Here is a 15,966-nt window from a genome sequence, read left to right on the forward strand (position 1 = left end):
GCACGTTACGACATGTAAAATCAGTACTTTTAATAAGTATAATCTACCTGTATTTACCTGAGTTTACCAGTAAAAGAATGCGCGCAAATGTAATGCACCGCCCTCCCCTCACCTTAAAACAACAAACAAACCATGACAATCAAATTATGTCAGTATATTGTAAGTTTTTTGTTGCTTTTAACAATTGAAAAAGATGCAAATTTTGATACTGACTTAATCAATATACGCCAATAAATAAATAAAATGAATACATATACACATGGCAAAATGAATAAGCAAACATCAATTTGTAAATTTGTGAAGTTTATATCGTCAAATTGAATGTGTCAGGATTTTCTGACTCAGAGATATCACAACTCCGTTTCAATATAGTAACTTGAATCATAACTGTAGTATTGACTATCACAACTTATTACAGGCAAATCTTTCACATCATGTACAATTTCCTCTGTAAAAACAATCCTTTTTTACAAATAGGGTGAGGCATATTTGAAACTGAATATTGTATGACTGTTTGATTGTTAAAGAAATTTTTGGTTTTCGCGTAAAGGTAAATACAGAAAAGCGTTTCAGAAGCACCAAATTTATAAAGAGTTATCATCGTTTTAAGCACTTGGTCTGGTGGAATGTTAGTCCCCGGGGATGACATTAACTAAGTAGACAATGCTTCACCACTGATATGATGTATTACATATTTTTTTAATCTCCTGGTGATAAATCAAGACAGAATAAGAAAACTATGGTTCTATAACTCCCTAAGATAAATTTGCTTTTCAACTGCGCACTTTATTTAGCCTTAAACTGTTTTGATTCGAGCGTCACTGATGAGTCTTTTGTAGACGAAACGCGCGTCTGGCGTACACATTAATAAATATATATTTTTTTTTACCCTAAATTTTTTTTTACATTTTTTTTGTCCCTTTCCTTTTGATTATGTAGTCAAAATATTTGTACATATCCCTTGGTCTTGATTTCTTTGCTTTTGAGCGGTCCCGATGAAGGTTATCCAGGAAAACGATCAACATTTATGATTTTTTTATTTCTTTATTTTCATTTTAAAGTGTAAAAGTATGGCATATACTAAACTACATGAATGAAAAATGTTGAAAGAAAGCAAGGGGTCAATACAAAAACAAAAGTCGAGAAAAAACGAGCAACAACGGGTCTAAGAAACAAATACGTAAGTTTACATCAGCTCAGCACTCAGCAAAATAGTTCAGCAAGCAAGATTCTAACTTCGATGCAAAACGGATTTAACTATTCTTTTATGTTCATTTTGGTCGTGTAGCTTATCAAGTTATCAAGTTTGCATACACCCTTGGCTTTCAATGTTCTTAGTATGAGCTTCCGTGGTGAAGGTTAATCCAAGCGCTTCTCACTGTCATAGAATAGTCCACAACAACCCAAATAGGGAACTAAAGATTTAAGATTATTAACGCGACAGTGTTTGTCTAATGCATCGATGTATAACAGAAAGAATGTGCATATCATTGATTCACTAATCTGAGCGAAACATATACGTTCACATTTTCTCTCCAAAACTGCAAGTTCAATGTGTTGGTTGTTCTTTCACAAGTTGCAATTCTCTATATACAGTCACATGATATTTACCTTTGAATATAAATCATCAGAAAAAAATAAAATTCACTAGACTGTAAATAGTCTTTGATTGTCGTCTAACTGATTTATGACTTGTTCTCTGTAATTAACAGAATATCATAATGTATCAAGGATGAGGTTTCCCGTCAAAAAATCATTTTGGGTGACAGGGTCAGATTTTGAGGTGTTTCCACAAAATTCAACTTGAAGCCTATGACCGTATATAAGACTAAATGATCTTTTATAAGAAAATTCCAATTCATAATTTGAATCACTATTTTACTCTGATCGTTTTTACTGCTCCATTTAATTCATGAATACTTACGTTTCGTACTGGAAAATGACCATTCGAAATTATTTTTTTGGGGAGGTGATATGAACCGACTGTGAATCCAGTAACTCGCCGTTTGAAAAATTTAACTTACCCTGAATTAGCTTATGGATGCTTGTCTTTTAATAGCGAGTTAAAGTTTCCTATTTTGGAGGGAAATAAAGCCAATCACTTGCCTCAGGAACCTTCAGCTTTCAAGCGGATCGAAATTGTGAGTATAACATGCTGTATCTTCCCTTTCGATAATTCAATGGTTTCTGTGTCATTACAACACGTAGATTAATTACAAATTAAATTAAAAAGCGCAAATTACCGTTTGATACATGTTATATACCATAATAGGTATACACACTTGTAATTATAATCAGATGATGGTCGATGAAAGTTTTAGAGGTGTCTTTTTTAGTTGAATTGAAGCCTTAGCAATGTTATGTCTTAGGAACCCGAAAATATTAGCATTTGACAGTTTGGATAAATATGACAAAAAAGACAACCTAAACAGCTTTTTTCCCTATCTTTTATGGAAACATAGCTTGATAATACAAATTCAAATAAAAGAAGAATGTGTCTGAGGACAAGAATGCTCTCGCTCAAGCTTTGCAATTTTCCAAGTTAAAAAGGGGCATAACTCTAGAACGGTAAATGAATCACAACCCAAATCGAACTCTGTATGCGTGATGTAGTGCTTAGCATTTTGTATGAGTTTCATAGGATTTGGATGAGACAAAGAGTGCTGAAACGAACAAAATAGTCATTTTCAATAGGGGCATAACACTAGAACCGTAAGTGACTCACTACTCAAATCGAACTCTGTCTGCGATTTTGGGTTCTTAGCATTTTGTACGAGTTTCAGAAAATTTGAATGACTTAAGTTAGAGTGCGGGAACAAACAAAATTGCAATTTTCAAAGTTATAAAGGGGCATAACTCTAGAACAGTTAGGGTCTCACTGCGGAAAATCGAACTCTGTCTGTGAGTTTGGGTTCTTAGCATTGTGTATGAGTTTTGATAAATTTGCATGAGGCAAACTTAAGTTGGCGTGCAGAAACGAAAATGGGACGGACGGAAGGACGGACGGAAAGACGGACGGACGGACGGAAAGAAGGACGGGCGGAAAGACGGACGGACGCAAAGATGGTCGGACGGAAAGACGGACGGACAATCAATTATAACACTTAATGCCTACGTTGACTACGGCGGGTGCATAAATATATGCTATGTTTTGTCAGAGATGTCAAACAAGGTTCTTATTTTTCCACAACAATCGAAATTGCAAGCTTGTCCGGAACAATGTTTATAATCGATCGATAGAAATTGTACTCTCTGATATCCTTTTTTATGCGTTATTGACATTTTTAAAGTGCACATTGATAATTCATTTTGTTTTATATAGGATATTTTCAATTATTTCTAAAAGACATAATGTTAATTGCCAAACTATAAGCTTTAGATAAAGGTTGCCTGTTTCAATAAACTTCTTAACAAAATCTATATTTGGAAAATAAATAGTACGAGACTCAGTATGAATAGAGTCGTGAATTTTCAAATTCACTCCCATTATGTAAATATACTCCTTCATTTCCAGTATGCCTGCTTTTGTTAAAGACCAAGCACACATTCATTGAACGGAATTTTAAGAAAATTTAATTTCTATGGTTTTGTTTTTTGATACTGATGTTATTCTGTTAAAGTACTGCTCTACATGAATATGGTAAGTGCATCACTCAATATAATTAAATGATTATTCGTGCTTCTTGATTACAGTCTCTAATGAAGTAAACAACTGTTATTAAAAAAAACCTGTTTAAACAACAATTTGAATAAGAAACACAATTGGAAGGTTCAGACTCTAAAAAAGAGATACATTTCGCCATCCGCACTCTTTTTATTAAACAAAGCTTACACATAGTGTCTCATTGCATAATTTATAGATCCGTAACAATGAAATGGACATGGCACAAATAAGGCTTGGCTTTTAAAATGATTAATCTTGGTTTATTAGAAAGCCAGAAAAATATGAATACATATTCGTGATTTTGCTAGTGGCAATCTGTGGTCCACCTTTAAGGTAAGTTACTTCGGTCCAAACTTCATCGTTAGCATTCAAGTGTATAATTATAGCATCTCTGTTCTTCAACCATTGTGACGTGGGTGATTCAAAAAATAAAAAGCCAACTTCGTCTCCATTTCGTTTGATTTTAATATGCATAGCATTGCCGTTGGATTCTGAAACTGTGATTGCTACATTTATATAATATGTACCACTGACTGGGGCATTAAAGATGCCACGATACTCGTTGTGGCCGTTTCCAGTGTTAAGATGAACTTGGCTATATATTAGTGTTTGTCGGTTTGTTGGAGTGAAGTAAGTTCCACTAAGTTCAGCCAAAAAGGCTACCACTGCAAATAAATTACAGAACGTTGTTCATAGCTGGTTAATAATATGAATGTTATTAAGTACTATGATAGAAACAAAATCAAGAATATTCTAATATGTTTTATTCTTTGTTGGCATAAATCTAAAAATACGACGTTTTGAAACATCTTGTTTAAAATAAACTGTACAGTTATTTACTTCAAAGTCTGATTAATTTTTTGAGATCTTCTATTTTGTATTCATCATAAAGTAATTAAATATGATCCCACATATGCTTTTCAAAATACACATACATGGCAATTGATAATGCGTTTGAAAAAATCATCATCATCATCATCATCATCATCGAAAATTTTCGAACCATAGTTGATATAATCTAAATGTTTTATTGACCTTCACCAAAGTCAACAGAACAACTGTCTATTATATACAGACAGTGCTGATTTGTACAATCTTACGAACTTGTAATGCTTATTTTAAACGCGCGGTAAAATACCTTTTGGATGCTTCAGTTTTTCAACTTCTTGTGTCAATCCAGTTACAGTATGTTTTAACTCGTCAATATTATGTTGCAGTAAGGCTTGTACAGTATCATCTAATGGTAAACTTTCAATATTACCAACCAATAAAAGTAGAAAAATAGGTATCAAGCATATAATCGACATTTTAAGTTGTATATTTTGTTCCTGAGAACTGCAACGCCGTGATGTCATTGTATTAGATAATATTGTAGATAGGTCTATTTACATTATTAAGAAAATAATGAAGGAAATATCACTGTCGACACATTTGATGTATCTTATTAGGTTAAGATGTTGTAAGTACTGATAAAGTTTGATATTTAACTTCTCATGTTAACGTTCATTTAAAGAGACAAAAGCTATTTATGTATTTGGGGATATCTGTAATCATTTTTGTTTCATTGAAAACTGTAAATGCAATTATTTTTTTATTCATGAATTTTGTTACAGAAAATCAATTTTTGCAAGTTATATCAACTTCACAACTTATTCTTATTAATTTTCGTAAAAGCTATATTACGGATAAATTTAATCCAAAGTAACATCTTATCACTTCAATTATGGTAGAGGGGGATAACAATTTGCCAAAATGCTAAAGGTTGTAATAAAATTGCCAGATTTTGTATAGATTATACATGGAAAAAACGATTTGGCGTGTTTGAAGGTTAATTAACCTATAAAATATTAGGATAAATACGAAAAGATGACTCCTATAATATGCTTACAAACAATGTGCCCCACCCCACACCCTCCACTCACACACCTTTTGGCAAAATTTGTTTTATTGCAAATGAAAAAAAGAAAGTGAAAGAGGACAGTGATTTACTATTAGACTACAAAAGATCAGGGTTTTTTTTTGGTTTTTTTTGTTTTTTTTGTTTGGTTTGTCACTTTCAGAATTGTGCCATGAGGATGTTTGCAAATCATAAGACTGACAGACTTGATATTCATATGAAGATATGAGGAATCGCCTTATTCAAATAGATATTTTGTTAAAATTTAAATGAAGTATGATGAACTGCGAAACAAACGCAGTTCATCATATTTAGCTTTATCAAATCCATTATGTGAAATAGTCATGTTTGGTCAGATATATTTAAATACACATAACAGTTTGGACGATCTCGTTCTATTCATGGTCTTTTCAAACCGAAGACTTGAACATTCGTTTTTGCTGCATCTTCCTTAAGCTTAGGTATGCAGTTTTTTGGAACAAGATCAAAAGACTAGTGCGCTCAAAGTCTGACTAGACGGAGTTGCTTCATTGACTGGGAAGACTGTCCCATGGGGAAAAACGGGAAGACACAGTGTTGCAATGTTGAATCTCAAAGGAACTAACTAAAAGGCATTACAAGTAATGGAACCAGCGACTTAATGTGTCTGTGTAGAATTACATTTCTTCCTGAGAGACTATAACAATATGAACTAGTCCTAGAAAAATATTTAACATACAGCTAAGGGTGTTGGTTTTTTACAACGCAGGGTTCAGTGTCATATTACATTAACAAATTCTCACCCCGAATATGCATATAATATTTGTCGTTAAACAGCCATTACATGTAACCCATTCATCAAAATTTTCATGGGAATTCTGAACCACAAACTTCATGTATGACATTAGTCCCTCAACAAATCCTGAATGTGTGTACATAAAAATTTCTGGTTTTCAATTTTTTTATCCCATTTTTTAGATGAACAGTTAATGCTAACAGTATTTTTTGTAATAATATTTGCAGCTTTTTTTTAAAAATCCAAACAAACATTCTCAGTTACGCCTTGTTTCAGTCATCCAAAAACACTGTAAAACTCTATAATTATTTCAATTTTGGTTCTAATAGGCTTATAAAATAGAAGCATAAATATGAGAATGTGGTTAAAAACTATGATCTATACTACGTGTTATAGTGTTCTTTTTATTTGTCTATATATACTTTTAACCTTTACTGTTTAATCCAATTTTGGTCATATCTTTTTTGCGTGGCTCGGTATTTTTACATCCCGCCCTAGGCCTTGTGTTATGGCCAATTAAAATTAATTGATAGATTTTCATCCCCGCCCGCCCCTCTGAAATCGTTCCGCCCCAATTTTTTTTATTTTGAAAAATTTACGATTTCCGGATTTTGTTCATTTTCGTTACCGGTAACTGCCGATAATTTCGTTTCATTAATAACATCCTGTTTCAAATTTTGGTTTTTGCATTTCTTTGTATGTTTGATTCGTTATACATGTATATACATGATAGAACCTTATTATTACACTTGCATATATGAAGAACACGTCACAAGAGCGTTTCATATCTAATAAAAAATAAAAAATAAAATCCTCCCACCCACCCCATTTTTTTTCAAAAATTTGGATGAAAATCTACTAATTAAATTTACTTGGCCTATTGTGCTATCGTCATTTTTTGTATTCTTGTCTTTTCTTTTTTTTATGCTTTTTCTATGGAGTGTTTATATTTATATGCCATTTTGTTTTTATGCCCCATCTACGATAGTAGTAGGGGCATTATGTTTTCTGGTCTGTGCGTCCGTCCGTCCGTCTGTCCCGCTTCAGGTTAAAGTTTTTGGTCAATGTAGTTTTTGATTAAGTTGAAGTCCAATCAACTTGAAACTTAGTACACATGCTCCCTATGATATTATCTTTCTAATTTTAATGCCAAATTAGAGTTTTTACCCCAATTTCACGGTCCACTGAACATAGAAAATGATAGTGCGAGTGTGGCATCCGTGTACTATGAACACATTCTTGTTCTTTGTTGAATTAGTTTTTTGTTTTATAGTGATTAAGATTATAACACAATGTTGACTGCTGTATCCCAAATTTTTTATATTTTTACCTATTATGTCTGTTTATTTTGCTCACACATTACTCTCAATATAATGGAATTTTATGTGACTGTCATACAAGTGAGAGGTTAAGCTAGCTATATAACGAGGTTTAATCCACCATTTACTACATAAGGAAATGCCTGGACCAAGTCAGGAATATGACAGTTGTTTTCTATTCGTTTGATGTGTTTGAGATTTTGATTTTGCCATTTGTTAAAGGACTTTCCGTTTTGAATTTTCCTTGGAGTTTGGTATTTTTGCTATTTCACTTTCTTCTATTGTTTTGCAAAAATCTAGTCAATTCTAATCATTAAATACCTGAAATGGTGTGCTCCTTTCACATAAACTGCATAAACAAAATAATGAAGATGATGACTAAAACCAACCCTACATAAGTAAAGTTTTATGATCACCATCACAAATTGGTTGACCGGTATGTGTTTGTGTCTCAACTAGCTAACAACATGTCTTCACATTCCTAGATTATTAGATACCACATAGGTCATCTGATCTGTAATTTTACCAATTTAACATTTTGACCGAGTGTGGATTAACAGGGCAGGCGACAATCGCTGGCACAGAGCTTACATCTGCTCCGTAATTACTTCGTATCACTACACCGAATATGACGTCTTTGTAGTGTAGTGTACTGAGTATACGGAACGGAAACGAGCTCTGTACGGAGATTGTAGTGTAGTGTACTGAGTATACGGAACGGAAACGAGCGCTGTACAGAGATTGTAGTGTAGTGTACTGAGTATACGGAACAGAAACGAGCGCTGTACAGATATTGTAGTGTAGTGTACCGAGTGTACGGAACAGAAACGAGCGCTGTACAGAGATTGTAGTGTAGTGTACTGAGTATACGGAACAGAATCGAGCGCTGTACAGAGATTGTAGTGTAGTGTACTGAGTATACGGAACAGAAACAAGCGTTGTACAGATTTTAGTGTAGTGTACTGAGTATACAGAATGGAAACAAGGGCTGTACGGATATTGTAGTGTAGTGTACTGAGTATACAGATCAGAAACAAGTGCTGTACGGATATTGTAGTGTAGTGTACTGAGTATACAGAACAGAAACAAGTGCTGTACGGAGATTGTAGTGTAGTGTACTGAGTATACAGAACAGAAACAAGCGCTGTACGGAGATTGTAGTGTAGTGTACTGAGTATACAGAACAGAAACAAGTGCTGTACGGAAATTGTAGTGTAGTGTACTGAGTATACAGAACAGAAACAAGAGCTGTACGGAGATTGTAGTGTAGTGTACTGAGTATACAGAACGGGAGCTCATGCCATTCCTTCAGTTTTTGTTTGTTTCCTTGATTTGTATCTTTTTAATTGATTTAGGAGATTTAAACATCTGTAAACCACAGTTGTCTAAATTGATCAATTAATTAATTTGCAAAGCAATAATGCAATTTTCACGAAAGTTGTTAAACCTTGATGATTCTATTACTTCTACACCAGTTTGGGGTTTAACTCACTAGTACTATCACTCTAGTCAAGGTAAGATGATGATGATGGATGGCTGCTTAACGTTGAGCGGCAAATTAATATGCATATTCAGGACGAGAACATGTTGATGAAATATAAATATTAATCCTGCTTTGTACTTTACCAACACACTGAGCTGGATTTTTAATGTGCTAGTTCACAAGGTAACAGTCCACAGAAAGACATGTCATCTTACCCGGACACATTATTCTGACTACGAGCCGACAAGTCTTTGCTCTTACTCCTAAATGCCACATGCTTAGCGGAGAAGCAGCATATACCAATTTTAAAGTCTTTGGTTTGACCCAGCTGGGGTTCGAACCCAAGACCTCCCGCACTCATGGTGAACACACTACAACGAGACCAACGAGGCTGTGTCAAGGTTAGAAAACAATGTCCTATTTCATGATAAGTGGCCTCATAAATAACAATGTTTTTGTTTTCATTTTTCATTTATGTAATTCATTTAATCCATTATGTACAAAAAATACACAGCACTTTTTACAAAACAAAAATAACAATCAAAATACTATGTAGACTCTTTACATACTCATCATAAATACAGAATATTTAAATTCACTTAGAATATGAAAATAATAGCTGTTGACTTTTTTCATGTGATGGGCTTTTGTCACGCAATTTTCAAGTTGGCTTAGATTTGCAGTACATGTATTCTATATCTATCTATGCATGTTCAACAAATTTAACAACTTCTTTTTCAATCCTTTTAAAACCATCAGCATTTTGAAGCTGGTGAATATTTTTTCATTTTGTTATCCTTTCTGTTACTTTTTTTATATTTTTAAGAATGTTTATCAATATCAAACATTGATTCTATAATTGATTTAAAATTTTAATCTAAAATGAAGCAGAAAAAAATGTAATTTATGAAATGATGATCATAATTTTCTATAAAATGATTCATACTTTGCAAAGATAAAAGCATGATCCAGAGTTGTTCTAAAAAAAGAAAGCATACAAATTTAACACAACAAAAATAAACCAGGGGAACCATGTTATTTTAAATATCAGGCTATATTCATAATGGATAAAACGTAGAATACAACCCTCCATAACTATCTGCAACTAAATGAGCCTCCCCCTACCTTGTATGTTTAAAGGAACAATCTAAATTATAATACAAGAATAGAACAGCATCAATATAATCAACAATAAAAACAATAAATTAATTGCACTATCAACGACTTTCTTCACATTCTGCAGGAAAACAAGCTTTTAAATAAAATTCATACAGCCAGTGAATGAGTCAAATAAAAAATTCTTACGAATGTATATCTTGTTTCATTATGTTAATATCAATTCATGACGAAAGGGATACCCAACAGGTGTGGACAATTTAATCCTTAATCATGCTAATGTGTCATTGGAAATAATCATACCTAATTATTTTAACAAATTAACTAATTGTATTAAATCTAAGCCAGCGGATTCCCTGAAAAATATATAATTGCTAGAAAAGGTAATTTAATACTTAATTTGTTTGCTTTAAGTCTGTGACAAAAAATGGCTAATAAGTTGCTTTAATAAAGTTAATTTCACAATGCTTTTAAAACTTCCTGTTGACTCAAGTTGTAAAAAGTAATTTTCCTTAAATGTATTCCATTTAAGAAAGTGTTAAATGGCACTCTTCTTTTCACTGAACTACATCAAAAACATGCAATAATTCAGTAATGATATCATAAGAGTATTTTTTGTTATTATGACATGAATGAGTAGAGGTTATGACAATATTGCTAGTTTTGTTATTTACCAAAAGCTAGTAATAATTCCGACTGATAAGTAAACATCATTATTCAGAAAGTCCTTTTGATTTTGTATCTAAAAATTTAGTGCTTAATCCTGATTAATTTAAAATGACTGAAAAATTTCAGAAATACAAATCAACCAAAAAAGTTCAATATAATCATAGAATTTATTGTTGAGTATTCCATCTAAATTATGTACATCTTGTGTGATTTGGACTTATAAATATACAACTTACATTATTAAAAGCTGTGTCATCAAAAACCACTACTACAGTCTACGCCAGTTACAAATTTTTACCTGCTGTTCTAAAAGAACTCCTCTATGAGAATAATATGAAATAAGTAAACAATGCAAGACAACAGAAAGAAACCCATAAAACTGTGTGACAAGTATATTGCTGATATACATAACACATAAAAACATTATTTTTCTTCTTGTAAAGCACTTAAGTTCATCTGGAGCACATAATTCAAGTAATACCTTTAAATTTATTGATACAAGTTATCAAATAGCTTTTTATATCTGTTTGTGTTAGCACTTTAAAATTCACCAAGACGCTTAGGCATATCATCTATGGCTTATGAAAAATAACTCAAGAGAAAATTGAAATGCTTGTTGTTTCAAAAATCATGGTGTCAGATTTATTCAAAATGTTCATTACTCAGTGGAAAATTAAAAAAAACATTGAAGTTGTGTTCATATTACAACATTGGTTGTGAAAGAATCTGGAATTTGCAATTCAAATTTTGAATTACTTCCCTTTGGTCACAAATTTGGCTTTGTAAACCAGAATCCTCGATTTGAAATTTAAATCATCTACTTAACCCCACAAACTTGACTTAAACAGAGATGAAGATAAGCTATTTGAATATAACAAAAGTAAGCAATTATTGTAAAATTGGATTTTGTATATGCCGACCACCATGTTTATATGAAACCAAGGAAAATGTTTATCAATTTCCAGTTTCAAAATAAAAGTTTTAATTAGAAACAATATGCAGAGATAGTGTGATTTTTCCTACAGTGCTGCTTAAAAAAAGTATAAGCCACCACAGAAGGTAAAATTATACAAATAGTTGTTATCTAATCTTAAAACCTCTATCTTATAATACAATTCAAGTAGGGTGAATTAAAATTCAAAAACAACATTTTCAGCTTCAAAATTTACAAGATACAATATGATCATGATGATGGTGGTAATTCTGACTGTAATCATTGATAGCAATATAAACAAAAACAACATGTTTTCCACCTTAAACAATCCATGTCATTTATAAATCCTATTCAGTTGTTTGGAATGAACAAAATATGATCTGACCTAGGACCTGAGACATATCTGAAGGTCTACCAATATCAAATGATAAGTATGATATATAATACATCAATGGCTGTCTTTAAATATCCATGATGTCATTAGCTGCCTTCTGAATGAGAGAACACCATAATTTTCACCACCATTTCCTTCAAGACTGAGAGTCTGTAAAAAAAAGCAAAATGAATAATCTTACTGTGAGTCCATTAACTAAAAATAAGGTCAATTATAAAAAATAATCTGTATGAGATCTATATCATGGGTAAAGCCAAGAATGATAAATTATATTACTGTAATTTACAGTGAGTAGGTCAAGTACAATAAATAATCTGTATGAGACTTATATCATAGGTAAAGCCAAGAATGATAAATTCTCTTACTGTAATAAACAGTGAGTATGTCAAGTACAATAAATACATGTAATCTGTATGAGATCTACATCAAGGGTAAAGCCAAGAATGATAAATTATATTACTGTAATTAACAGTGAGTAGGTCAAGTACAATAAATAATCTGAAAGTGTATCGGTAGTAATTGATTGGTGTTTAACGCCACTTTCAGCACTATTTGCTATTTTTCTTTGCGATCCCTTTTTATTGGTGGAGGAAGCCTAAGTGGCAGGAGAGTACCACAGACCTTCAGCAGGAAAATTGACAATCCTAGTCAATTGAGATTGGAGTCAAACACATCTGCCACGTGTGGGATTCAAACTCAAAACACAGTGTTGACAGGCTAGTTATCAGTAGTTGAACAATTTAGACCATTCGACCTCGAGGCTCCTCTGTATCAATTGAAGATAAGGCCTTATATAATGAACAATTCAAAAAAAGGTTACCCCTTACTGTATTTATTGCTAGGCCTGCAACTGCTGCTGTCATGGCAAAAGTGTAATTTTGTTCATTTGCAATAAATACGTCCAGTTATCAGTATAGCAAGTAACAAATAATTAAAAAAAAAAAAAAAAAATTTGCTCAAAATGGTATCTTTTGATTGTAAAGAATCTTCTGCACAAATCTTCACAGAAATTTGGAAATGTTTACAGAATGTTCTCTTCATCATCAAAAGAGACCATCTAAAGGAGAATTTAAATTCTAATGTATAGGCTTAAGCTTTTTCGCAGTCAAAATTTAGGAACTGATGACTATGGTTCAATATGTGGGACAAAAAATAAAATAAATTGGCTAACATATTTAAATCCACATCTCAGTGATCTCATAGTTTTAAAAATTATTCAAACAAGAGACAACATCATCATGCTCATACGGTGGGTGAATAAAAAGACATGTGAAAATATATCATTGATTTGATCCCTTATTTTTAATATACAGGATTATCTATTCTTCTAATCTAGATAATGTTTTCATTCAAAAGTACTTTAAGAATAAGGAGAAATTAAATGCTTGCCAATGTGAAAACTATCTACCAGATACCAAATTATAAGAATGTTAACATCTATAGGTCTCCTTACAGCCTGAGCATTGAGCCAAAAAAGGCCCTGAGATAACAAAATATTATAAGAATAAATTTCAGTAAAGTTGTTTATTATTCCCCTTACTCCTACTTTGTAAATTTAAAAAAAGACAAATATTTTTAGACAGAGTGAATATGTTTAAATTATCAAAAAATAGATATTGACACATGATTGAAAGGTTTAATTCTAATAGTACATTTCACATTTTTTAAGAATTTTAAGCAAAGGTTATGTCCCTTTGAACTGTTAAGTTTAATTTGTTTAGGGCTGTTCCATAAAAACATACATGGGACCCAGGGAAGGCACTTCCAAATCTCAACTAGGGGTGGGTGTCATCTATGTTTTTGCATAGTGGAAATGTAAGCGAAATTTTAATTTGCCCCTTTTTTAAAGTGCCTTCACTGGGTACCATCTATGTTTTAATGGAACAGCCCTAAACAAATTTGTTTTTAAACCAACATTGCAACTTTCTAATGTATATTAAGGAGACCATTAGGAAGTATGTAACCATCTTTTTGTACATCAAATTCTACATAGTCAACTGCAAGTAAATTTTCTTGACAAATTATTTAGTTTCTATCTTTTCTCTCTCTTTTCCTAAACCCAAACCAAACACAGAAAAAAATCCAGATAGACTGAAATTCTGGATATGGAAAATGTCTGGAGAGACAGTTAAGACTAAAAATTCAACAATCCTTCGAGATATCAATTCATTTTACCAAAGCAACCAAAGTTGCTATCTATAGAACAGAAAAATCAGGAAGTTTAATTATACTTCATAAGTATTCATGTAAATTCCAGATAAATACCATCATCTTTATCTTTCATCCTTTTTTTCTTCTTCTTGTCTTTCTTTTTCTTTTTATCTTTCTTCTGTTCAGCATCTTGTTTGGCTTTCTTCTTCACTTTATCATCCTTACTTTCTACAGAATTATCTGAAAAATATTAAAATAAATATGGTTCTGTCTACAAAAGAGCTGCAAAGCAGATAAATGTCATTTTGTTCAGTAGTACTGGAAAAAGGTGTGACAAATATTTTTAAGCTCATTCATATTAAAAAGTTCAATGTATCGTCAAAAACTAATTACCTTTATGAAAGATCAAAAAGTGTGCACAGGTTGCACAGTCTTCATGATAAACATTTAAATCTACAGGCCCGGAGCTCAATTTTTGGAAAATTTTAGTTAGATTCTGTTTGCCTGTAGAGATGATTTTTACAGACGCGAAAGCAATTTTACAAGCCTTGGGCTGCTAGGCCTGTGGCTAAGCGTGATGACTGGTAACAATTTCACTTTTTTTAGTTACAATACCAATCCTTTTGGTCATATAGCTCTTCAACTGTTTTTGTTTTTAAACATATTTTGATTTTAAATATTTCGCTTTGCGTGTTCCTGATGAAGGTATTTCTAAGTGCTTCGGACACATGAAATTTGTAAAGTGTTGTTTACATTTTACAACTCATTGATGTTAAACTTCTGAAGTTAATTAGTTCAGCAGATCCTGGAAAAACAGACAAAATGATTTGTTGGAATAATGGAGGAACGAACTATTGGAAAAACAAGGTGATTACAATATAGCCCCACAGCTTTTGATTGACTGTTGCCTGCTAGAGTGGGTATAATGAAGAGATGTGTTATGATTGTCAATGATGCAATAATAAAGCAGTGTCACCAGATACAAAACTTTTCATACCTTGTGAATCTTGTAAAGCTCCAGACCTCTCTTCTTTCCTTTTCTTCGGTTTGTGTTTCTTTTTAGGCATCTGACTCATGAATCTGTACTGTTCTGGAATCTACAATAACAAGAAAGAACACATTAGTCTAAATCATGAATCTGTATTTTTGTTCTGGAATCTACATGTACAATAACAAGAAGGAACACACGACTCTAAATCATGAATCTGAATTGTTCTGGAATCTACAATAACATGAAGGAACACACGACTCTAAATGATGAATATATATTGTTCTGCAATCTACAATAACAAGAAGGAACACACGACTCTAAATCGTTGAATATGTACTGTTCTGGAATCTACAATAACAAGAAGGAACAAATGAGTCTAAATCTTGAATCTGTATTGTTCTGGAATCTACAATAACAAAAAAGAACCACACAAGTCTAAATCATGAATCTGTATTGTTCTGGAATCTACAATAACAAGAAGGAACAAATGAGTCTAAATCTTGAATCTGTATTGTTCTGGAATCTACAATAACAAGAAGGAACACACAAGTCTAAATCATGAATCTGTATTGT

General features: G+C 32.3%; 1 protein-coding gene across 4 annotated transcripts in view; it reads right to left on the minus strand.

Annotated features, from left to right (window-relative positions):
- The window catches only part of LOC127711584 (mediator of RNA polymerase II transcription subunit 19-like), a 140,603-nt gene that overhangs the window by 99,799 nt on the left and 24,838 nt on the right, over nucleotides 1–15,966 (minus strand). Inside the window, exons 4-6 of one of the 4 annotated variants that reach the window (XR_007986792.1) lie at nucleotides 15,400–15,499; nucleotides 14,517–14,642; nucleotides 11,222–12,401 (exon numbers count right to left, since the gene is read on the minus strand). Coding sequence is in view for 2 of the 4 variants with exons in the window: in XM_052217676.1 (XP_052073636.1) it covers nucleotides 12,388–12,401; nucleotides 14,517–14,642; nucleotides 15,400–15,499 (240 nt within the window). In the remaining 2 variants the exon portion in view is untranslated. Of the gene's footprint in view, nucleotides 1–9,609; nucleotides 12,402–14,516; nucleotides 14,643–15,399; nucleotides 15,500–15,966 lie in introns of those variants that run through there. The other 3 variants (XR_007986793.1, XM_052217676.1, XM_052217675.1) reach the window with 3 other exon arrangements.

Source organism: Mytilus californianus, unplaced genomic scaffold, assembly GCF_021869535.1.
Source record: "Mytilus californianus isolate M0D057914Y unplaced genomic scaffold, xbMytCali1.0.p SCAF_8, whole genome shotgun sequence".
In the NCBI taxonomy this organism is placed as follows: Eukaryota; Metazoa; Mollusca; class Bivalvia; order Mytilida; family Mytilidae; genus Mytilus; species Mytilus californianus.